A 22,065-nucleotide genomic window follows, 5' to 3' on the forward strand; every position below is an offset into this window, starting at 1 on the left:
AGATAAGGAAGAGGGAGATTTTTGTTAAGTAACTTGAAACCTCCAGTCAACATGATCATCATGATCCAATACTCATAATCAATACTAATCAATATACTCTTACAGCTCAGCACTTTACATAAAGAGACAAACACAAACAAATGGCAATAAGTTAAATATTTACCAGATTTCATCCTGATGCACAAAGTTGACGGGTTCAGATGTTCGCTTTGCCTCCGCCATCTGCACTGACCAGTGTGTGTGTGTGTGTGTGTGTGTGTGTGTGTGTGTGTGTGTGTGTGTGTGTGTGGTTTCGTTCTCTCTGCCCGGCTAATGTTTCGCCTGTGTGTAAGTCACACTGTCAGACCTGTTTACTGTCGTCATGGAGACAGGGTTCCCTGACACACATCTCTTCTCTCTGTCCCCCCAATCTGTATGTTTGTGTGTGTGTGTGTGTGTGTGTGTGTGTCTTTGTGTGTGTGTAACCATGGCGATTGTGGGATGGATCCACTGGAGGGTCGCGGGTCAACTTTGTGTTGTGAGTCGAACTCACTGAAGTCAGATGTAAAACAAAACTTAGAGAGCTGAAATAAAAACCAGTGATTGTGACCAATTGTGATTTAAAAAAAAGAATCTAATAATTTTCTGCCATTAACAAATGCGACAGATGAAACATTTCCAGATCAGAGGCTTTATATTTCAGACCTGGTCCAGTTTGAAGTGAATTAAAGTGATTTGTTACAGTAGATCACAAAAACATCAGAAATAACTGCTCTAAGAACCAGAGCACAAGCTCCACCAATCAGACGGCTGCTGTCACACTCAAGTGACACATGGGGGCGCTGTGCTCAAGGGAATCTTGTGAAGAACGGTTTTACTGCAGCTGTGACTTGTGGGAGAATAAAGAATCGGATGATCCTGCGTAGTTCTGGATGGAACGGACCGAGTCACTGATCCAGTCTCATCCGATCGGATCAGATCAGTTCAGATCAGATCAGATCAGATCAGTTCAGATCAGTTCAGATCAGATCAGATCAGATCAGATCAGTTCAGATCAGTTCAGATCAGATCAGATCAGTTCAGTTCAGATCAGATCAGATCAGATCAGATCAGATCTGATCAGTTCAGATCAGATCAGTTCAGATCAGATCAGTTCAGATCAGTTCAGATCAGATCAGTTCAGATCAGATCAGTTCAGATCGGATCGGATCAGATCAGATCAGTTCAGATCAGATCAGATCTGATCAGTTCAGATCAGATCAGATCAGTTCAGATCAGTTCAGATCTGATCAGTTCAGATCAGTTCAGATCAGATCAGATCAGATCAGATCAGATCAGTTCAGATCAGTTCAGATCAGATCAGTTCAGATCAGTTCAGATCAGATCAGATCAGATCAGTTCAGATCAGATCAGATCAGATCAGATCAGTTCAGTTCAGATCAGATCAGATCAGTTCAGATCAGATCAGTTCAGTTCAGATCAGTTCAGATCAGATCAGATCAGATCAGATCAGATCAGTTCAGATCAGTTCAGATCAGATCAGTTCAGATCAGATCAGATCAGATCAGATCAGATCAGTTCAGATCAGATCAGTTCAGTTCAGATCAGTTCAGACCAGATCAGTTCAGATCAGATCAGATCAGATCAGATCAGATCAGTTCAGATCAGATCAGTTCAGATCAGTTCAGATCAGATCAGTTCAGATCAGATCAGATCAGATCAGATCAGTTCAGATCAGATCAGATCAGATCAGTTCAGATCAGATCAGTTCAGTTCAGATCAGTTCAGATCAGATCAGTTCAGTTCAGATCAGTTCAGATCAGATCAGATCAGATCAGTTCAGATCAGTTCAGTTCAGATCAGATCAGTTCAGATCAGATCAGATCAGATCAGATCAGTTCAGTTCAGATCAGATCAGATCAGATCAGATCAGATCAGTTCAGTTCAGATCAGATCAGTTCAGATCAGATCAGATCAGATCAGATCAGTTCAGTTCAGATCAGATCAGATTAGATCAGATCTGATCTGTCTCCTTTGCACGAACAGTATTGCACAATGCACTTTCTATTCTATCCAATTCTTTTATTAATTCTTTTATTCTTTTGTCTTGTAATGGAGGACGACCGAAGAGAGATTTTCACTCTGCTTGTTTTTACTGTACATTTATGACAGTAAATGACTCTTCAGTTTCAAATCCAAGTCTCTTTTATTTCAATGATTTTGGTTTTAAAATGTTAAGAGTTTAGAACCTTCTCTTCTCAGTGAAAAGAAAAGTGTGACTGATCAGCTGATCCACGGAAAATATATATTTACTTTTCTTAAAATTGCTATGATCTCATTCTTAGAATATTAGAATATTACACCTATTTTTATTGACCACTACTATTATTATAATTTATTTTGTTGTTCTTGTTTAAAAATATATATTTTATCTTCTTCCTTTTCCCTCTCTTCCCCTTTCCAATAGTTCTTAAAATCAATTTCAGTCTTTAGTATGACTGTCTGTATTTGATCCCACTATGACCCCAGTGTTTTTTTCCCCTTGTCGTTGTGTAATGTTCTTATTTGTCTGCATATGTTCGTTCTGTCTTGTTCAATTCACCAGTAAAACAAGGAAAAGGAATGAGGAACAATGACATTGATTGTTGACGCGTAACTCGAGTTACAGAACAAACTAAGAAGCAAACAAAGAGCTGGAATAACAAAAAGTAAAGACGGTCCTTTAGTAATCGGTGATACTCAATTGAATGTCTTTGGGTTTCGGACAAAAGATAAGTAAACCTGATTATGTTGAATTCATCAAGTCATCAGAACAATGATCATCTGGTGGAAAAGACATCAGACATCAGACATCAGACATCAGACATCAGTGTCGTGTTTGTCTCAGCAGCCGCGAACCTTCACAACAACGAGCGTCAGGACGGAGGAGAGATAACGTATCTGCTGGGGCCTGGTTGATGTTTGACACTGTCACTCATGTGCTGGTGTCTAATGTATAAGCTGCAGGTTAAACATGTACAGTGAAAACATAATCCATATCACAGGATGTCATAATCACAGAGACGCAAACACTATTCATTTTCAACACATTTTGCTTCCTGACAGTTTCTCGTCCTTTTGGTTTGTGATTTTTCTTTTTTTTTTTAGAATCGTAGGATTCAGGGATTGTGGACTGAAAATGTGATAATGAATATGAATACACGCACACAAACGCACACACACACACACACTCTCTCACGCACACACACACACGACAACGCAACTCACAGAATCACATTATCAGTTGTTGTTGAGCAAGTTGCATTGATGAAAGTTGTTCAGTCAGCGCTGCACTATCTGTGTTTGTTTCCCAGGAAGCTTGTAAATGAACTGAGACACACACACACTCACACACACACACGCACGCACACACACACACACACACACACACACACACACACACACACACACACACACACACACACACACACACACACACACACACACACACACTCACAAATATTTTTCGAAAATTGTAAAGATCATTTGACTACACCTTTTCTCGACTTTTTAATAATATCTCGCTATGACAAATATTCTGTAAATAATCATGTTTAACGCCGCGTTTCCATTAAACTCGCGGTCGGGGAGGTTCTCGGAACCTTCCGACTCAATTCCCAGCTCCAAGGGTTCAACTGAACGCAGCGTTAGTAGCACTATAGTGTATATAGGGCTAATATTGCTCCTTTAGTGTTGCACTCCCTCTCTATTTTCATCATTTTGATTATTGGTTATTTTGCTCATGAAAAAAGTTCACTTTGCTCTGCATCTGCAACGACCCCTGACCCCTGACCTGATTTAGTTAAACGCAGCATTTAAAAACTTTAAAAGTGTCAAATCCGACATGTGTTGAATTCCAGGAGACGTGACAATACGCATGCGCAGCTGGTGAAACGATGAGCGAGCTCGTTCTCGTCGCGTCGCCGGCCTCAGACAAACCTCCTTTGGCCTCGGCGTGACGCTGCGTTCACACCGGACACGACGCAAATTTTCCCGTCACTTCGCTCGCGGGAGTCGCAAGCAAGGGTTTTGTCATTCGCACAAACACTCGCCGTTCTTCTTCCTTCCACTTTCTCTGAAAAGCCTCATCTGAACACACACACACACACACACACACACACGCCGAGGTGAACAGGAACTGTTGAGGGAGAAACCGTCAGACAGCGACGCCGAGAGCAAAGCGGTTGTGCTAACTGGGGCTACTAGTGATCCTCCATTCATGATCCAGTGACGGGAGGGAGGATCTCAACGCTCATTGGCTGTCGCGTCAACGCGTCATGCACGTTTTTACTTGAGTTCAAATATTTCAACTCAAGCGACTGAAGCAACTGACGCGAATTTCGTATCTTCGCGCCGCTAGCGCCGCGCCGCCCTGCGTCGCGTCTTTGCATTAACTTTGTATGTGATCTACCTGCGCAATAATTGGCGTTGCGTCTTTCCATTGACTTTGTATGTGATCTACCTGCGCAATAATTGGCGTCGCGTCCTGTGTGTACGCAGCATAATAAGAGTGATCATGTGACCGAGGCTCCGCTCAGCACCGCTGAACCGGACCGACCTGTTGGTTCTGACGGTCACGGAGTTTCCTCTGAAATCTGAGTCAGTCTGGCAGTTTCCTTCTTAATATCACATCTCACAGATGCTTTCTCTGATATCCGTGACTGAGTGTTCCAGTTTAATAATGTCCTAACTTTAATCATCCATCATCAAAAACTGTTCTTTGTCTCCAGAAGATTCTCCAGAACTCACAACGACAGCCGGGGGAGAAAATGTCCTCTGAGCAAATAATTTACTATTTAAGTGGAAAGTAAAAGTTTAGCCGGCAGGTTCAAGAGCTGTTTTTATGACCAGTGTTGCTCAACGTATTGTTCATAAAAACACTCGAGCGGAGGTTGTTATATAACTTCAAATGTTCTCGTCTCACTGGAGTTTTCAAAAGACCAGAAGTTAACATGAGCCACATCGACAACTCACTTTCTACACATTTCATTAAATCAACAAATACTATCCAACTTGAATTCCTCTTTTTTAAAAGCTTTTCAGACGATGCCAATAAAACGTTAACGTCATCCACCAGGAGACTTTTGTTCTGTTTCTTGGAAATGTTTCTTTTCTTGAGTCACAACGACACTGTGACACAGTCTGTTCTCTTTCTGAGTATTTTATCATCCGCAGCCTCACTGGTCAGAAGACACGATCTGAGCCGAGTGACGGATGATTGTTGACGTCGTGATTCAGGGCCAGAGATTAGTTTCATGTGCAACTACTTTGTATAGTTATTATATATATATATATATATATATATATATATATATGAGATTTAGAATATTCATATAGAATCGAATAACTATCGTCAATGTAAAGAGTTAGTGGAGTAATTGTGTCCGGACCAACAGCTGTGTTCAGTCGGTCACGTCTCCAGCTCCGATCGGCAGCGAAGGAAACGTGAATTTCCCGGACGGGCACGTTCATTTTCACAACCTTTTGGCAACATGCAACCTTTTGCATGTACCCGACAGCTGCTCACAAGCGTGTTCTTAAACCAGAAACATCAACACCGGGTCCTGAGTTCATACAGTCTTTGGGCTACACACGACATGGCACGACTACGCTAACGATGCGAGCCATGCTAACTAGCTGCCGGCCCCCTGCAGGCCCGCGGAGAGAATGCAGCGCTTAGGTGTTGAGGGGCTTTTCACTGGGCTCCTCAGTGAGGACATGACGGGAGGGGAAGCCGACAAAGATATATACATGTATATGTATATATGTATGTATACATACATATATATTTGTATGTGTGTGTGTATATATATATATACATATAAACACACACTTTAGTCTGAGGAGAACTGTACGGAGCCCCGGGGAAAAAGCAGAGATGTACTTTTTGTGAGATCCTGGAAAAGCCGCACGTCACTGAAGCAGTTGGTTGCTCACGAATTCAACCTCTGCCGAGTCACAACGCTTGGCGACGAGAGCGTCCGCCTGCGTCAGTCGTTCAGACGAATCGTCTCCTGCCGAGCACTGATTTAATGTCTTTATATTTGAGGCCGATCTCAAAATCAAACTCGACACATTGAAGACGTTTCACCTTCATCCTTCAAGAGGCTTCTTCAGTTCTGGGATGAAGGTGAAATGCTTAAAGAAATTAAAACCAGGTCCAGTTGCTCCAATACAATTGCCAGACGTTTACAGGCGAAATGACTGACACACACACACACACACACACACATATCACTATCTGACCTTTGAGCGCACCAGGGCGAGCCCCTGTGTGTCAGCCAATGAAGAGGAAGTCGGCCCACGTCACATATCTGCCTGACGACGCCGAACGCTGAACTTATCATCTTTTAGTGATGTGGGTCAAAGTTCACCGGCAGCTGCTGCATGAGGACAGGAGGTCGTCGCCCCGAGGGGATGGAGAGGAAACTGTTTCCCAGCTTCATTCACACCAGAAGAAATGTCGTTAAAACATAAATGAAGTTACATTTTTGTAACAAATGAAAAATAATAATGCAGATGCTCTTTTCTGTGACTCGAGTGTGTGTGAGTGCGTGTGTGTGTGTGAGTGTGTGAGTGTGTGTGTGTGTGAGTATGTGTGTGTGTGAGTGTGTGTGAGTGCGTGTGTGTGTGTGAGTGCGTGTGTGTGTGTTTGTGTGTGTGTGTGAGTGCGTGTGTGTGTGTGTGTGTGTGTGTGTGTGTGTGTGTGTGTGTGAGTGAATATGTGTGTGTGCGTGTGTGAGTGTGAGTGTGTGTGTGTGTGTGTGTATGTGTGTGTGTGTTACAGTGAGATGTATTGACGGTCATGTCTCTGTTTGGGACCTCGTCCGTGTCCCAGCTCCTGGTTATCAGCTGGGGCCAGAGGGAACCGGTTACGTGGAGACGACGTTACGTCCCGATGACGTTTAATGATTCACCAGCGGCCTGTAACACACTGTTGTTCAGATCAGCAGGGAACGACTGGTCTCCCCCCCCCCACACACACACACACCACCTCACACACCCTCAGCCCCACCTCCTCCTCCTAATGGGACATCCCAGCCTATAAAGAGGAAACCCCTCTCCAGCAGATACAACTGACCAGGAAGGAGGAACAGCCCTCGGCTCTCTTGACTGCAAACTAACTGAAGGTAAAAACTTATTTTTCAGCCGTGATGCACAGGAACAGCTCGTTGCATCGTCCAGAGTCTGAGTGACCAGGAGGTTAAATCTAGAACACGTCTGGAAAGAAAGTATTAAAGTGATGTTAATGAAGTTTCTCTTCTCCCTCTCTACCTTCTCCTGTTCCTTTTCCTCACTTTCTATTCCTTTCACACCTTCGACCTAAATCAGCTCTCCAGACTCGTCCACTCCTCTTTCCTTCTTCCTCCGTCTCCTTCCAGACTTCACCTCCGGCGCCATGCCTCCTGAGATCCAGTCCCAGGACCAGAGCGGACCCAGGGTCCTGCAGGGCGAGCTCGGCGCCCTCAGCCCGGCCGTCAGGGAGTTCGTGGACGCCAACGTGACCCTGTGCCAGCCCGACTCCCTCCACATCTGCGACGGCTCGGACGAGGAGAACCGGGCCATTCTGACCCAGCTGGAGGAGCAGGGCGTCATCAAGAAGCTCGGCAAATATGAAAACTGGTGGGTCTTGATCTTCACAGAGATCCACTGAGTGTTCACCAGGTCTGACACGGGCTGCGACGCCACTTAATCCTCATATTGCTGTAAGAGACGACGTCCAGTCGCCAGTAGCTGCTCCTAAACAACACTCGACAACAGTCGACATTCCCACAAACCAGAAAGTCCGGCCTGTTCAGTCAAACCAGAGCTGTCGACCTGCAGCCGTCACGCATTCATGCGCTCAAACAGCCGCAGGCTGGAAAATATCATTTCATATTTTTGTTATTCTTTTATGTTGAAATAATGTTTTTTTTTAATTTAGATGCGTGGGTATGAACAAATTCTAAAATGTGAGATTTTAAAAAAATGTTTTGCCTCTGCTCTTCCATCCTTCTCCCTCCCTCCCTCCTCCTGCAGCTGGTTGGCCCGGACCGACCCGAGGGACGTGGCTCGTGTGGAGAGCAAGACTGTGATCGTGACCCGGGACCAGAGCGACACGGTGCCCACGCCGCTGGGAGGCGGAGTCAGCCAGCTGGGCCGCTGGATGTCGCAGGAAGAGTTCGACAAAGCCGTGGCTCAGCGGTTCCCCGGCTGCATGAAAGGTGGCGCAGAGATTTGGCCTGAAATTCCCATCGTATCATCTGGGAAACCAAAAAACAAGATCAAGCATCATGTTTTCAGAACACAACTAACATGTATGACTCTCTGTCCTCAGGCCGCACCATGTATGTGATTCCCTACAGCATGGGTCCGGTGGGTTCCCCCCTCTCCAAGATCGGGGTGGAGCTGACCGACTCCCCCTACGTGGTGGCCAGTATGAGGGTGATGACCCGCATGGGGAAGGCCGTGCTGTCGGCGCTGGGTAACGGCGAGTTTGTCCGCTGTCTGCACTCCGTCGGCTGTCCCCTGCCGCTCAAGAGTACGTCCACACCGTCTTTAACACTGCTGCCATTGACGCTACCTTTGTCTTTTCCAATGCAAACTGACCATTGATTCAAAGTAACCGATGAACCGATTCCTCTCTCAGAGCCGCTGGTGAACAACTGGCCCTGTAACCCCGAGCAGACGCTGATCGGCCACATCCCGGATCGCAGGCAGATCGTCTCCTTTGGCAGCGGTTACGGAGGAAACTCCCTGCTGGGAAAGAAATGCTTTGCCCTGCGCATCGCCTCACGTATCGCCAAGGAGGAGGGTTGGCTGGCCGAGCACATGCTGGTAAGGACAAAGGAAGGAACACATGAACATAAGTCATCCCACCACCACAACCTGTCGACTTTTTGCCAAACCCATTATTTCCCTCTGTTCAGATCCTCGGCGTCACCAACCCTGCCGGGCAGAAGAAGTACATGGCGGCAGCCTTCCCCAGCGCCTGCGGGAAAACCAACCTGGCCATGCTCTGTCCCACGCTGCCGGGCTGGAAGGTCGAGTGTGTGGGAGACGACATCGCCTGGATGAAGTTTGATGACGAAGGTGAGAGAAAAAAGGATGATAAATCTAAAATCATATTTACAATAATGCCAAATGACTTCTGCCATTAACCAGCTTTGTTCTCCACTCCACCTTGATCCCCTTCGTCAGGAAACCTGCGCGCCATCAACCCAGAGAACGGCTTTTTTGGCGTCGCACCTGGCACCTCAGCCAAAACCAACCCCAACGCCATGGCGACCATTGTCAAGAACACCATCTTCACCAATGTGGCAGAGACCAGCGACGGCGGTGTGTACTGGGAGGGGATGGATGAGTCGCTGCCCGAGGACGTCACCATCACATCCTGGAAGAACAAACCCTGGAGCTCAGAGGATGGTACGAGTTTCCTTATTACTTACGATGACAAACTGTGCAGCCAGAGGTTTGTTCGTTATGGTGCAAAATACATACGGCACTATGGTAAAAGGGATAAAAGAGCTGGAGAATGAAGACTAGAATGAGAAGTTCTTACCTTCCCGTCTCTTCTCCCTCCCCAGGCGAACCCTGCGCTCATCCCAACTCCCGCTTCTGCACTCCGGCCGGCCAGTGCCCCATCATCGACCCACAGTGGGAATCCCCAGAGGGAGTCCCCATCGAGGCCATCATTTTTGGAGGCCGCAGACCAGAAGGTGAGAAGGAAAACCTGGAAACTAGATAATGGATAAGAGAGAGAGAGAGAGAGAGAGAAGAGCAGTTCAGGGAATGAAAGAAGATTTATGTGAAATGAATCAAATAACTTATGACTCTGCTTCATTCCAGGTGTCCCTCTGGTGTATGAGGCCTTCAACTGGCAGCACGGAGTGTTTGTTGGAGCAGCCATGAGATCAGAGGCCACTGCTGCAGCCGAGCACAAAGGTCAGTCCCACCACCACTGAACGCATGTTCCTCTGCCAAAGGATCACGGCTGTCACTCACACAACCACGTGATCTTTGAACTGATGTCATAGAAACAAGTTCTACCTGCTGAGACATTGGATTAGATCACAATATATGTTTTAGTCAATATCAAATAGTAGCGTATTAAAGATGATTAATGTCCTGGACATTAAGTAAAAAGACACTAACTCGTCCTCTGTCTCCTGTCTGTCTACCTTTGTTTCCCCAGGAAAGGTAATCATGAACGACCCGTTCGCAATGCGCCCCTTCTTCGGCTACAACTTCGGACAGTACCTCTCCCACTGGCTGAGCATGGCCGACCGCCCCGGCGCCAAGCTCCCCAAGATTTTCCACGTCAACTGGTTCCGCAAGAGCCCCACCGCCGGCTTCCTCTGGCCTGGCTTTGGGGACAACATCCGCGTTCTGGACTGGATGTTCAGGCGGGTGAACGGCGAGGCCGGCGCCATGCCCTCCGCCGTGGGCCACCTGCCCTGCCACGACTCCCTGAACCTCCAGGGTCTGCGGGACGACGTGGACCTGGACGAGCTGTTCTCCCTGGATCAGGAGTTTTGGCAGAGGGAGGTGGGAGAGGTGAGGAAGTACTTCGCCACGCAGGTGAACGACGACCTGCCCAACGAGGTGGCCCGGCAGCTGGAGCTGCTGCACCAGAGAGTGAAGCAGATGTAAGGAAAGAACCACGTGTTGGGAATTGCAGGCACGCTGGTGAATCTGGAGCAGCTTGTCATAGACATTCTAGAACGGAATTGTAGTCATTCTCGAGGCAACATATCGGAAGTTCGAGAAGAGAATTTTAGTGATTCTAAAAGCAACTCATTAGAAATTCAGTTATTCTGAATGAAATTGTGAGAAATTCTATAAAATCTCATCATTGTTTTACTGAGGAAATGTTTTTAAAGGATTTCTTTCTTTGAGGTTCGAGTTCACAAATTAATACAAAGAGGATCCTTCGATCTTTTTTATTCTCTGATAAAATTCTACTTGGTTAATATCTAGAAATCCTTTCCTGTTGAGATTATTGTTCTGAAAATGCTTTTGTTGAAATTCACCTGGGAATCATTGCATGAAAAAACATTCCTCATCGCGCTCGTCGGCTCTACGTCGCCCCGGTGCCAGGACTTGTGATCTGGATCGGAATTTTTATCCATTATTTCTATATCCATTCTCGTGCTGCTGCACAAGCATAACTTTTTGTTCAGATGTATTGTCCGACTGTTGAACAACTATTTAACGATAACTTATTGTCAAGTCACATCACGCTGTCCTCGCCGTACAGATCCATACGGCGCCGGAAGCCCAGCTCAAGTTTGTCCGATCTCTTGCACATGGAGGGAATTGATACGTTTTTTGGTTCCTGTCGTATGTTTTTTTGTCTTAATTTATTTTTATACTGTCTTTGTAACTCTTGGCTTTATTTTGTTTTACTCTTGAGCTCCCGTTGAAGAGAGACGAAAATAAAAGTATTTAAACCTATCATTGATTTTGCTTCATTTTTCACCTCGTTGCAACCAGGATAAATACCGTAGAATGAATATGAACCAAAATATTAGGACATATAAAAGGGTCAGTTCCCTGAGACTGTCAGGAGCTGTACGAGGCCACATGTTCATTGCAGCTCTTGTGTAAGACATGAGGATAATGACTTCAGGTAATCATCACTGACTTGTTCTTTGACACTATCTGTGATCTGGGTCCTGTTTGTTCATATTCCATGTTGTTGTTGTCATGTTTTCTACGAACACCACAGTGAAGACAAAACACTTTTAAACATCCGTAATCAGTTTGACAGATTGTGCCGGAATCCGTTGTTCCCGATGTATGTCCAGGAATTAAGGTTACTAGAATTATTAGTCACTTTGCTTAAAGTTGCCTCCTCTAGCATGTCTGACATCGACTACAGTGACTTGTATCTGGTGTGTTCACATTCCTCTCCTGGAGGAGGAGATTTCTGTTTCACTTCTTCGCAAATTAAGATTCAAACGAATCCTGTTTAAACTAGATTTGGTTCGTCACAAATACAGAAAACCAATCGCTGTCCAATATGAAAAGCAGTTGCAGTTAGCATCATGAGAGGACGGCAGGTGTGTCAGTAGACAGTTAGCGTTAGCATTAGCAGTTAGCATCCACGAGAGGACGGCAGGTGTGTCAGCAGAAAGTTAGTGCTAGCATTAGCAGTTAGCATCCAAAAGAGGACGGCTGGTGTGTCAGCAGACAGTTAGCGTTAGCGTTAGCATTAGCACCCACGAGAGTACGGCAGGTGTGTCAGCAGACAGTTAGCGATAGCATTAGCAGTTTGTGATGTTGCCGCTAACCATCTTGTTGATCACATTCTTCAACCGGTCAACAGCAGCTTGGTGGGCGGGGCCTGTGTTATCTGCATATCATGAATATTCATTAGTCTCAGAATTCGTCAATGAGGGAGAGAGAGTGGACCATTTCAGACACATTTCAGAGGTAAACAACGTGAAACTAAATATGAGATTATTTTTTCATACTTTAAAACGTGACTGGAGGGAAACTTTAACAATTCATGAAAGAATGTGAGATTTAGGACAAAAAAAAAACACATTCCCATCAGCATGCAACCAATCATGAGTCAATGTCAGCTGTCAATCATGAGTTTTGATATAATCGAATAACTAATGAAAACAAAACTTATAAGAAACACGTGAACACACATCAGCATGATAAGAACTGCCTGAAATGACAGAAAACCATCTTTGTGAAAAATGTATTTGATGTAGTAGTTTGGTCGATGTCTCAAGTAAACATGAATGAACGCAGCAGACAACAGCTTCAGTATAAGCCAGTACTTCTCAAATGGGGGTGGGGGGGCGGTGAGGTGTCAGGGGGGCGAGAGCGGCAGGGGGCACTACTGTCTTTATTCACGCTTGACCGATGAACAAGCCTCCAGTGCTCAAACTAATCGACAGGCTGTTCAACCCAGTAGAAGAAGTAGACCTACACAGCTGACGGAGGAGAGATGGAGAAGGTTGTGACCGGAGTGAAAAGAAAAACAGAGGAGGCGTCAGAGGGGGAAAAAAAAGTGACGGTAACCGGCATAAACTGAATATAAGCAGGAAATACGATGAAGCCTATATAGCCCTCGGGTTTACCGTCTCATCTCCTTCCCAAATATTTGCACAATGTCTTTTTTCATTTGTTCTAGGAGATTTACTGTGCATCTGGCAGAGTGATGGCAAATTGTATCGGGGTTGAATGTGTTCATATAAAACAGACAAATGCAGTGAAATAAGTTTGAAAGAATTGTGAAGGTTAATTGTGTAAACAAAAAAAATGCTCAAACTGATTGTTTTAAGTTGTTGCAGATGTTATCTCAGCTAATTTCATTAATCTATTTTGATAAAAAGGTGATTGTATGCAGAATGCTGGTGCCAGCAACACATACAGTGATTTTGTACAGATAAATAAATAAATATTAGCAGGTTCTCAATAGTATTTCAATTTAGGGGCGGGAGCGAAAAACATTCTGTCCACTAGGGGGAGTATGACAGAAAATAATTGAGAACCACTGGTGTAAGCGCTGACTCGGGACCATTTATCAGCTCGGTTGATAAAGTACCAGCTGTTATCAGTGAAGATGTTAATGCAATCCACTGTTGCAATAACCGTCAATTAAACATTAAAGGAATGAGCAAAGACGAGGAAAAGGTCTTGTACTGTATGTACTGGAGTACACGGTCCGCCCGCTCATTCACAGGCCTCAAAAGAACTGTCATTGAAAAAAGACAGACATCAAGACAAAATGGAAAGATTGAAATTGAAAAACCTCATCATAATGCATAAAAACATCAAAATGAAATAAAATAGTATGATGTGAGATGTTTGTGTTTTTTATTTTTCAGTGCCAATTTTTGAATTTTCAACACCTCAGTTCACTGTCACCTCTTCTGTTCTAGCTACATTTATGTCAAAGTTCACCAGATTTATGGATTTAACTTTGAAATGTACTTTGAAATGTACAAAATCATGACCCCTGACCCCTGTACAGGGTCTGACGTCCACCCCCCACCGTCTCTCACAATCCTCTGAAACACTGACGAACTGTGAGCTTGAACCAGATGAAAGATTTCTCTGAGTTTGAACATTGTTGGAAAGATTTAGTAATAATCTCAATAACTGTGTGACCAAGGTCCGGAATAAGACTTACAGTCCAGTTTCTAGAAGTTTGATTTCTGTGACTTTGATTTTATATTATTGTTGTTTAATCATCATCATCATCTTCATCATCACACGTCTCAAATGAAAAAAGTACAGTTCAGAGAAGAGAAAGAGAAGAAGCACAGAGAGATGTTGAGCAACCGAACCTGGACGTGCAGGAGTTTCAAAGGTGAGGCCTTATCAGCTGTGTGTGTGTGCGCAGGGGCCCGAGGTGACACACTCGCCGGGTCCGGGGGGACACGAACCCACCGCCGGACGTCAGCAGTGATGCTGACCAGCGGTCGGGGCGACTGATTGGTCATCGATGAATCCATCGCGATGTTGCGGTCTTTCCTGCCGTTTCCTGAAGAGTTCACACGTCACGAGAACATTGGCTGCGTCAGAGAGTGATGCCCATTCAATAAAGAGCCCAGTTAAATAAATGAACCAATCATTTATTGTAGTGTCTTAATTCTGGAACAGTATTAATTTTTTTAACAATACTTTGTGTTGTGCAGCTAAGTTCTTGCTGACAGTCCATCCATCCTCTAGAACGACACGTGATGGAAAAGTGTGTTTAACAATGATTCATTTGAAATCGGCAGGTTTGTAAAATCACTCGAATGATCAATGAATGTTCCTTGGAAACAGTTTCACTAATCACCGCACTTTGATTAGTGACACGCTCTCTGCCAAGTGAACCATAAAGATGAACAGCTGAATGGCGTTTGTCCAACGGGCAGCGTGTCGACTGTGTGGCAAGACGGCGTGTTAGATAGTAGAGTGAGTGGTCTGATAACCTGCATTGGACCTTACTCTGAAGATGACGCCACAAACCTGGCACCAAGAGAAAGGAGTGTTGCCCACTTTGAAGCTGTTGGGTCACTGGAATCTGATCAATATCTGACGCAGATCCAACCGCACGGGGAGATCAGCGTTCGGATCAGGCGGCTGCCGGCTGACGCTCGCTGAGCAGCCAGTCACACCTGAGCACCACAGACCCCAGGGTCTCTCCGGTCAAGACTCAACTGGTTCTGCCGCAACCAGTCAGGTCTCAGATCAGGTCTCAAGTCTGTCAGATCTGGACTCAGATCAGGTCTCAAGTCTGTCAGATCTGGACTCAAATCAGGTCTCAGATCAGGTCTCAAGTCTGATCAAGATCAGGTCTCAAGTCTGTCAGATCTGGTCTCAGATCAGGTCTCAGATCAGGTCTCAAGTCTGATCAAGATCAGGTCTCAAGTCTGTCAGATCTGGTGTCAGATCAGGTCTCAGATCAGGTCTCAAGTCTGATCAAGATCAGTTCTCAAGTCTGTCAGATCTGGTCTCAGATCAGGTCTCAAGTCTGTCAGATCTGGACTCAGATCAGATCTCAAGTCTGATCAAGATCAGGTCTCAGATCAGGTCTCAAGTCTGTCAGATCTGGACTCAGATCAGGTCTCAGATCAGGTCTCAAGATCAGGTCTCAGATCTGGTCTCAAGTCTGATCAAGATCAGGTCTCAGATCAGGTCTCAGATCAGCTCTCAAGTCAGATCAAGATCAGGTCTCAGATCTGGTCTCAAGTCTGATCAAGATCAGGTCTCAGATCAGGTCTCAACTCTGATCAAGATCAGGTCTCAGATCAGGTCTCAGATCAGGTCTCAAGTCTGATCAAGATCAGGTCTCAGATCAGGTCTCAAGTCTGATCAAGATCAGGTCTCAGATTGGTTCTTAAGTCTGATCAAGATCTGGACTCAGATTAGGTCTCAGATCAGGTCTCAAGTCTGATCAAGATCAGGTCTCAGATCAGGTCTCAAGTCTGATCAAGATCAGGTCTCAGATCAGGTCTCAAGTCTGATCAAGATCAGGTATCAGATCAGGTCTCAAGTCTGATCAAGATCAGGTCTCAGATCTGGTCTCAAGTCTGATCAAGATCAGGTCTCAGATCAGGTCTCAAGTCTGATCAAGATCAGGTATCAGATCAGGTCTCAAGTCTGATCAAGATCAGGTCTCAGATCTGGTCTCAAGTCTGATCAAGATCAGGTCTCAGATCTGGTCTCAAGTCTGATCAAGATCAGGTCTCAGATCAGGTCTCAAGTCTGATCAAGATCGGGTCTCAGATCGGTTCTAAACTCTGATCAAGATCAGGTCTCAGATCGGTTCTAAAGTCTGATCAAGATCAGGTCTCAGATCGGTTCTAAAGTCTGATCAAGATCGGGTCTCAGATCGGTTCTAAAGTCTGATCAAGATCAGGTCTCAGATCGGTTCTTAAGTCCGATCAAGATCTGGACTCAGATCAGGTCTCAAGTCTGCATCTCCGGAATTTAAAATAAGTCATATTTTGTGAACATATTTGGAAATCTTGGTCAAAACACAAATGTCTTATCAAATTGCAGAGAAAAGTTTCTTTTATCTCTATCTAGTGATCTTGATGATAAGTATGTACAGTATGTGTTGGGTTTCAGGAGGCCAGGCGAGGTAACAGTTTATCTCTATCTCTCCACTTGTTCCTTATCTCCTTCCCTGCTTCCTTTTCATCCTCCCTTGTCGTCTCCTTGTTTTATTTTTATCTGAACATTGTTGCGCTGTAACAGTTATCACTTATCTTTCCACTGAGCATGGAGACCTGATAACTGTACACATCATGTCTTCAGTGCACATTCTGTATATCTAGTTTGTTCAGTGGACAAGATTTAACTAAATAAAACTGTACATACACATTTAATCCGAATCAGAAGTGACGAGTGAAACGTTTTCCTTGATGCAAAAGTTTGAACGAAAAAGATGTTTGAAACACACATGAAGTATTTCACTGTCTCTTTCCATTCAGATACATTATCTGAAGGCGCGTTACAAACTGTCTAATGTTATAAAGAGAATAGTCCCTTTAAACAGACTTGAGTGAAGTGCACCACCTGCTGGAGGCTGGTTAGCATTACAGTGATCTAGAGTACATTAACAACGACAATAACAATAGCAATAATCATAACAATAATGTCTGTGAATGCTGACTGTTAACTTGTTCGGCGTCCCCATCTGTCTAATTCGGATAGAATCAATTGCCTTGGTGGTGTTCCTCTAACAGCCACAAGGCGGGGCTATTGATGTCACGCTTCTATATGTTGTGCGCATTGTCACCAAGAGCTTGTATACCAAGTTTCATTTCATGAAAGACCACAGAAATGTGGAAATATGTTAGAATAACATGTAATATCAAAACAAAAAAGTCATCCCGTCGATGCAATGATCAACGGATCAAAGGCACACTCACTCCTGTGATCTGTGACGTCATCGCATATAACAGGAAGTGAATCCTCTCAGAATCTCTATAATCCTGCGGCCACGTCTGAAAATACAGAACCGGAACAGAGACCACCGCCCGGAAGCACGAGCACAATCTCCTGAAGAACTCTTGCTCTGAGGCAAAATGTCCGAAACACAATGCGTACTAGTCAAAACTGTGGACGTCCCCCGTCCGCCCCTGAGGGAGAAAACCTGTCAAGTCAGGGATCAGCTGCCGCTGGAGGTTAGCGAGAACTTTTGCAAACTTTTCAGAGATAGCAGAGGAAACCAATTTGACTTTCTGGTACAGACTATTTGGTGCAAAATAGCTCATAAGGAGGACATTATTCAAAAATAGTTTTTGAACTGTATGAATACAGACAGTTATTACCTGGCATAATGCTGGCTTAGTCAGACACAAGCACTGGAGCAATGGAGTTATGATAATGGCCTTCAAAAACGTATTGTTATCATGAGTATTGAGGATTAGCTGACAACTAGCTAATAGCTGGTTGCTGCCTACCTGCTTAAAATGTTGGTACGATGTAGTAGTTGGTTGTCACTCCTCTCACTTGGAGGCCTTGAGTGCCAGAAGTATGTGTCAGTTTGCTTCCATAGTCACATTGTGTAAAAGAGCACAAACATCCCTACGTGCTGATGTAAACGTAATGTGTGAAGAGGGAAAAATTGTGGGAAAGTGAGAGAGTTGAACAGAAAGTTTCCAGCTCCTGTTCATTTTTAACGCTGAAAAGTCCACCACATACAAACAAATTTTAAAGCGTGAGAAAGGCCTGAGAGAGTTCACCTCAAACAAAGTTGAATATTTTGAAAAGTTTTAATGGGATTTGAGAGTTGAGTGACACCTTGAATGTATGGAAGATGTGGAGCATTTCAAGGGTTGAATGGAGTTTCTAGGTGAACGTATGAATGAGAAACAGATAACAATTGAAAATGCATGAAAAGTGTGAAAATGTGTCCATTTTTGTACGTCCAACATGCCATAGCTTGGTTCCAATCAAGTGTAGCGCTGAGGAACTACGGCCCTCAATGTACATACGACCACACATTCAGATGTTTGGTAACCAATTACAGAAAAACGTGGTGTGATATCAGGCGACTTCATTCCCCCCTACACCCCCACACACTCAGAAACCAGCCCTATGAGGGTCACTGCCACAGACACTGACTGTGTTTCTCTTTGCATCACTCAGCAGAGAGTGTCTGAATGTGGGTCCATGTCCAGTAAACTGGCCCACCAACCACAGTCCACTGTTCAGCTGGACGCCACAGACCCGGTACCACCATCTAATGATTGCGGCTGGCGTAAGGAGGCACTGCAGCAGCTGGCTAGGTAACGCACACAGACGGCGATTCGAAGATCAGCAGTTACTGACTTTTGCATATTGAAGGTTCTTAGTTACTCATGTCAAATATGAACTGTGTGCTTATTTATTTATTTATTTGTGTCTATGATACTTGATTATGTTCTTGACAGGGTTCTTCCAGGTGTGGAGAGCCGAGTGACTGGCGTCGATCGCTGGAAATACTTTCAACGGTTTGATTAGCCCGGCCACAACCTGAAGCTGTTTAATTGAGCAGCAGTTATTTTGGCCTTATGATTTTCCCTTTGTAATCACCAACCGAGTGTCTGACCTGGTGTTTTCTGTTGGGTTTCCTTCAGCCCTCTGACTTCCTGTGCACAGCAGCTTCCCAGAGAAGACTTTGTGACCGCTGCTGGACAGAATGCGGGCCTACAGCCCGCACACCTCAGTGTGGGGGTCCAGACGGACTACAGGGAGAGTGAAACACAGACGGACCCATACAGCCCCGAGTACGTGCTTCGACCTGGGACGACTCCGCCTGAGCTCCTGCTGCTGGCACCTTTGACTTTGGGTACAAAATGACTTGTCGTAGACTTTTCTGTACAATGACTTAGTGAAACCCTCTGCACCTGCATCTGAACCCTGAGATCTCGCCTGCCCTCAGGTCGAGGTCTACCCGGAGGCCTGGCAGAGGTGGAGATGATAGAGCGGGCGCGAGCCAAACGATCTTGGGAGGCCAGTCTTCCTCCGCTCGATGACCCGAGTCAGCGGCACAAGAGGTGGCGAATGATGGAGGAGATGGAGGCCGAAGAGTGGGCGTACAGAGACGGACAGATCCAGAAGTGAGCGGTGCTGGTCTTTACAGAGAAAACAGGCTTCAGGCACTGCCCCCTAGTGGTAACACAAAAGATTAGTCATCTGAAGCTAGAGTCAAGTGGAAACTTTCTGAGGAGGGGGTTTGAAGAATATGCTGGACATATCAAGTACTTAGCTTGTGAAGGAATCCCGGTGAACCCTTCCTGCCCCTTCATGTTCCCAATGTCTCTACCTGTTTCTGTGGGCGTGGCCAGGTTACAAGACGCCCGTCTGGCTTTGCTGACGGATCTGCTGAGGCAGAGAGACGAGGCCCAGGAACAAGTCACAGACGAGAGACTGGACCATATATATTCTAAGCATCAGACGGACCGAGAGACCAAGCTACACAAGATCCACAAAGACTACATCAGGTGTAAGACGACCGCTGCCTCTGCTGCATCATGATATCATACTTGTAAATGTCTCATTCAATTCATTTGTTTCAGTCGATGTCTCTTTTTCTATTGTTGTTTTGTGTGCAGCTGTGAGAAAACTGGAAGCTGAGAGAAGAAACATGGAGGCGACGTTGAAGCAACGTGGTTTCGCCAAAGACTCTCCGACGTTTGCCCCTCGGAGCTGCAGGGGCGTGTTCGCCAGGAGCGTTCGCAGCAACGACTTAACAACCAAGTACTTAGAAACATACGAAGGTCTGTACCTCAAACGCTTCAGGACAAAGAGACCTGAGCGTGTACTTTACATAATAACACACCAGCGACAGCAGCATCCCTTTTATTGAGATGGATTTGAACTTTCTGTCAAACATAGGCTTGTCAGAACTAGAGGCAGGTCTCTCTGCCTCAGTCCGCAAGCCAAGAATGAACAGACCCAAACCTAAAGACAACATCATCAAGGAGAGAATCCAGCCCCCTGCGAGCAGAGTGCTACAACGGTTGGAGAAATACGAGGTAAAGGACAAAATCCAACCCATTAAGAACATGACTGAAGTTGTAGATACAGTGCAGCTGACTGAGCAGCTGTGGCTCCACAGGCCCTGAGGAAGAAGAAGGAGAAAGAGGAGGCGTACTTGCGTTACCTTGCCAGGAAGCAGCGGCCTGTTCCTCGTCCCGTCACTCCCCGAGTGGAGGAGCCGCTGGAGGTCAGCCAACGTGTCCGAGTCGCACCGACACTCACCTTGTTCCTCCTGCGTGATGGTGTTAGTTGATTCATGTATGTCCTTCGTCAGGGGGACGAGGAGATGGAGCTCGCAGTCATCCACCTGCAGAGACTGCTGAGAGGAAGAAGCGTCCAGTGCGAGGTCTGGACATCTGCGCTCACATACGTGTGTTCACCTGCATGTCTGTGACTCGTACGGTCATCTGTGCTCCTTTCTGTCCGTTGTTGCACAGATGTTTGAGGGCAAGGAAAACCACCTGGACTTAATCCAGGAGCTGAGGACCGTCCACGCTCTGCAGAGGGAAGAGCAGGAGCTGCAAGGAGCAGACCGACGAGTCGTGATCGCCCTGAAGAAACAGAGAGACGACCACCGACACGAGGTGGAACACGCACAAGCGTTTCTACAGACATTACACATGTTACAGTCTCATCACCCCCCGTCCCTCTCTCTCTCTCCCAGGCCTCTCAAGAGGAGGCCTCCCGGGCCGGAGTGGTGGGCGTCGAGCTGGAAAGCCTGTTCGACACCTTGTCCAAGGAGTTGATCCGTCTGCAGGAGGAGCGCAGGATCCACGCCTTCACACTACTGGCCGAGAGAGAGCGCCGCCTTCGAGAGGCCGAGGAGAGCGGGAGGAGGCAGGTGGAGGAGCGCAAACGCAGAGAAGAGGAAGAGATCTACAGACAAGTGCGAACATGTTTCCTGCTCTGAGCGGGCAAAGGAAAGGACAGTAGAAGAATGGTACAGGTGTGCGGCGGGCCATATTTTAATGCTTGGCTTGTGTGTGCATGTGTCACAGGTGGTGCAGATACACCAGGAGACGGTGGAGTTGTATCTGGAGGACGTCATCTTGGGGACGGTGGAGCAGACAGCTGACCAGCAGGCCAGAGAGGAGATCCGCAAGAGGGCGAAGGAGATTAACGACATCGTTTACGCCATGGACGAAAGGTAACGGACGAGTCCGCTCACACATTCGCAAATTCCAACCCAAAGGATGATAAACAAATGATGTGTGTGTTTGTGAGCAGCCGGGACGATCTTCAGTCAGAGGAGATTGTGTCAGAGTTGGTCTACAGTTTCCTCATCCCAGAGGTGGAGAAGATCCGCGTCAGGCGAAGAGGTTCGTCAGGTTTTTATCACAAATGACTGAATTTGCAGCGGCAGAAAACTCTCACTGGTCTTTTCTCCTCCTCAGTTCACTCCAGGCAGCAGAGACACTTGCAGGCAGCTCGGAGCCTCATTCATGATTCTGCAGAGCGTTGTGGGATTCCTCCCTCGTCTCCTGCTTCGCCTCCAGGAGATGATCCACCAAGCAGAGCGGCACCTCAGTCAGACTGAGTGAAGGAGGATTCAAGATATAAAACATGTCCTGAGATGCT

At 45.9% G+C, this 22,065-nt stretch overlaps 3 protein-coding genes and 1 long non-coding RNA gene across 10 annotated transcripts in view; 2 read left to right on the top strand and 2 right to left on the bottom strand.

Annotated features, from left to right (window-relative positions):
* The window catches only part of LOC118309599 (uncharacterized protein C20orf85 homolog), an 11,063-nt gene extending 1,346 nt beyond the window's left edge, over positions 1 to 9,717 (bottom strand). The window contains exons 1-7 of one of the 6 annotated variants that reach the window (XR_007030862.1): positions 9,560 to 9,717; positions 9,181 to 9,391; positions 9,006 to 9,067; positions 8,343 to 8,832; positions 7,294 to 8,261; positions 6,804 to 6,952; positions 6,265 to 6,458 (exon numbers count right to left, since the gene is read on the bottom strand). Coding sequence is in view for 5 of the 6 variants with exons in the window: in XM_035631924.2 (XP_035487817.1) it covers positions 6,265 to 6,365 (101 nt within the window). In the remaining variant the exon portion in view is untranslated. Of the gene's footprint in view, positions 1 to 163; positions 1,038 to 6,264; positions 6,603 to 6,803; positions 6,953 to 7,293; positions 8,262 to 8,342; positions 8,833 to 9,005; positions 9,068 to 9,180; positions 9,392 to 9,559 lie in introns of those variants that run through there. The other 5 variants (XM_035631924.2, XM_035631923.2, XM_035631922.2 and 2 more) reach the window with 5 other exon arrangements.
* On the top strand, positions 7,001 to 11,454 carry pck1 (phosphoenolpyruvate carboxykinase 1 (soluble)). Its single transcript, XM_035631909.2, has 10 exons — positions 7,001 to 7,148; positions 7,351 to 7,641; positions 8,038 to 8,222; positions 8,336 to 8,539; positions 8,648 to 8,835; positions 8,928 to 9,090; positions 9,199 to 9,423; positions 9,585 to 9,716; positions 9,847 to 9,942; positions 10,193 to 11,454. Exons 2-10 carry the CDS (start codon positions 7,418 to 7,420, stop codon positions 10,648 to 10,650), a joined length of 1,875 nt encoding a protein of 624 aa, XP_035487802.1. The 5' UTR covers positions 7,001 to 7,148; positions 7,351 to 7,417; the 3' UTR covers positions 10,651 to 11,454.
* Positions 10,409 to 17,296, bottom strand: LOC118309601. The gene is made up of 3 exons (XR_004793514.2): positions 17,132 to 17,296; positions 14,310 to 14,506; positions 10,409 to 10,623 (listed from the first exon to the last, which is right to left on the bottom strand). It is a non-coding gene; the product is annotated as an uncharacterized LOC118309601 (long non-coding RNA).
* Positions 17,297 to 17,458: 162 nt separating this feature from the next.
* Positions 17,459 to 22,064, top strand: LOC118309590 (cilia- and flagella-associated protein 91-like). 2 transcript variants are annotated; one of them, XM_035631908.2, is made up of 15 exons: positions 17,459 to 17,645; positions 18,613 to 18,752; positions 18,897 to 18,956; positions 19,083 to 19,294; positions 19,388 to 19,565; positions 19,794 to 19,951; positions 20,061 to 20,225; positions 20,344 to 20,483; positions 20,567 to 20,674; positions 20,762 to 20,833; positions 20,925 to 21,071; positions 21,152 to 21,373; positions 21,486 to 21,634; positions 21,715 to 21,806; positions 21,882 to 22,064. In XM_035631908.2, the coding sequence occupies exons 1-15, from the start codon at positions 17,547 to 17,549 to the stop codon at positions 22,022 to 22,024; spliced, it is 2,085 nt and encodes a 694-aa protein (XP_035487801.2). In that variant the 5' UTR covers positions 17,459 to 17,546; the 3' UTR covers positions 22,025 to 22,064. The 2 variants fall into 2 exon arrangements, with proteins under 2 accessions (XP_035487801.2, XP_047188722.1); XM_047332766.1 differs by having other exon boundaries at positions 18,616 to 18,752.
* Position 22,065: the final 1 nt, after the last annotated feature.

The sequence above is a fragment of the Scophthalmus maximus genome, chromosome 6, assembly GCF_022379125.1.
Source record: "Scophthalmus maximus strain ysfricsl-2021 chromosome 6, ASM2237912v1, whole genome shotgun sequence".
NCBI classification, from domain to species: Eukaryota; Metazoa; Chordata; class Actinopteri; order Pleuronectiformes; family Scophthalmidae; genus Scophthalmus; species Scophthalmus maximus.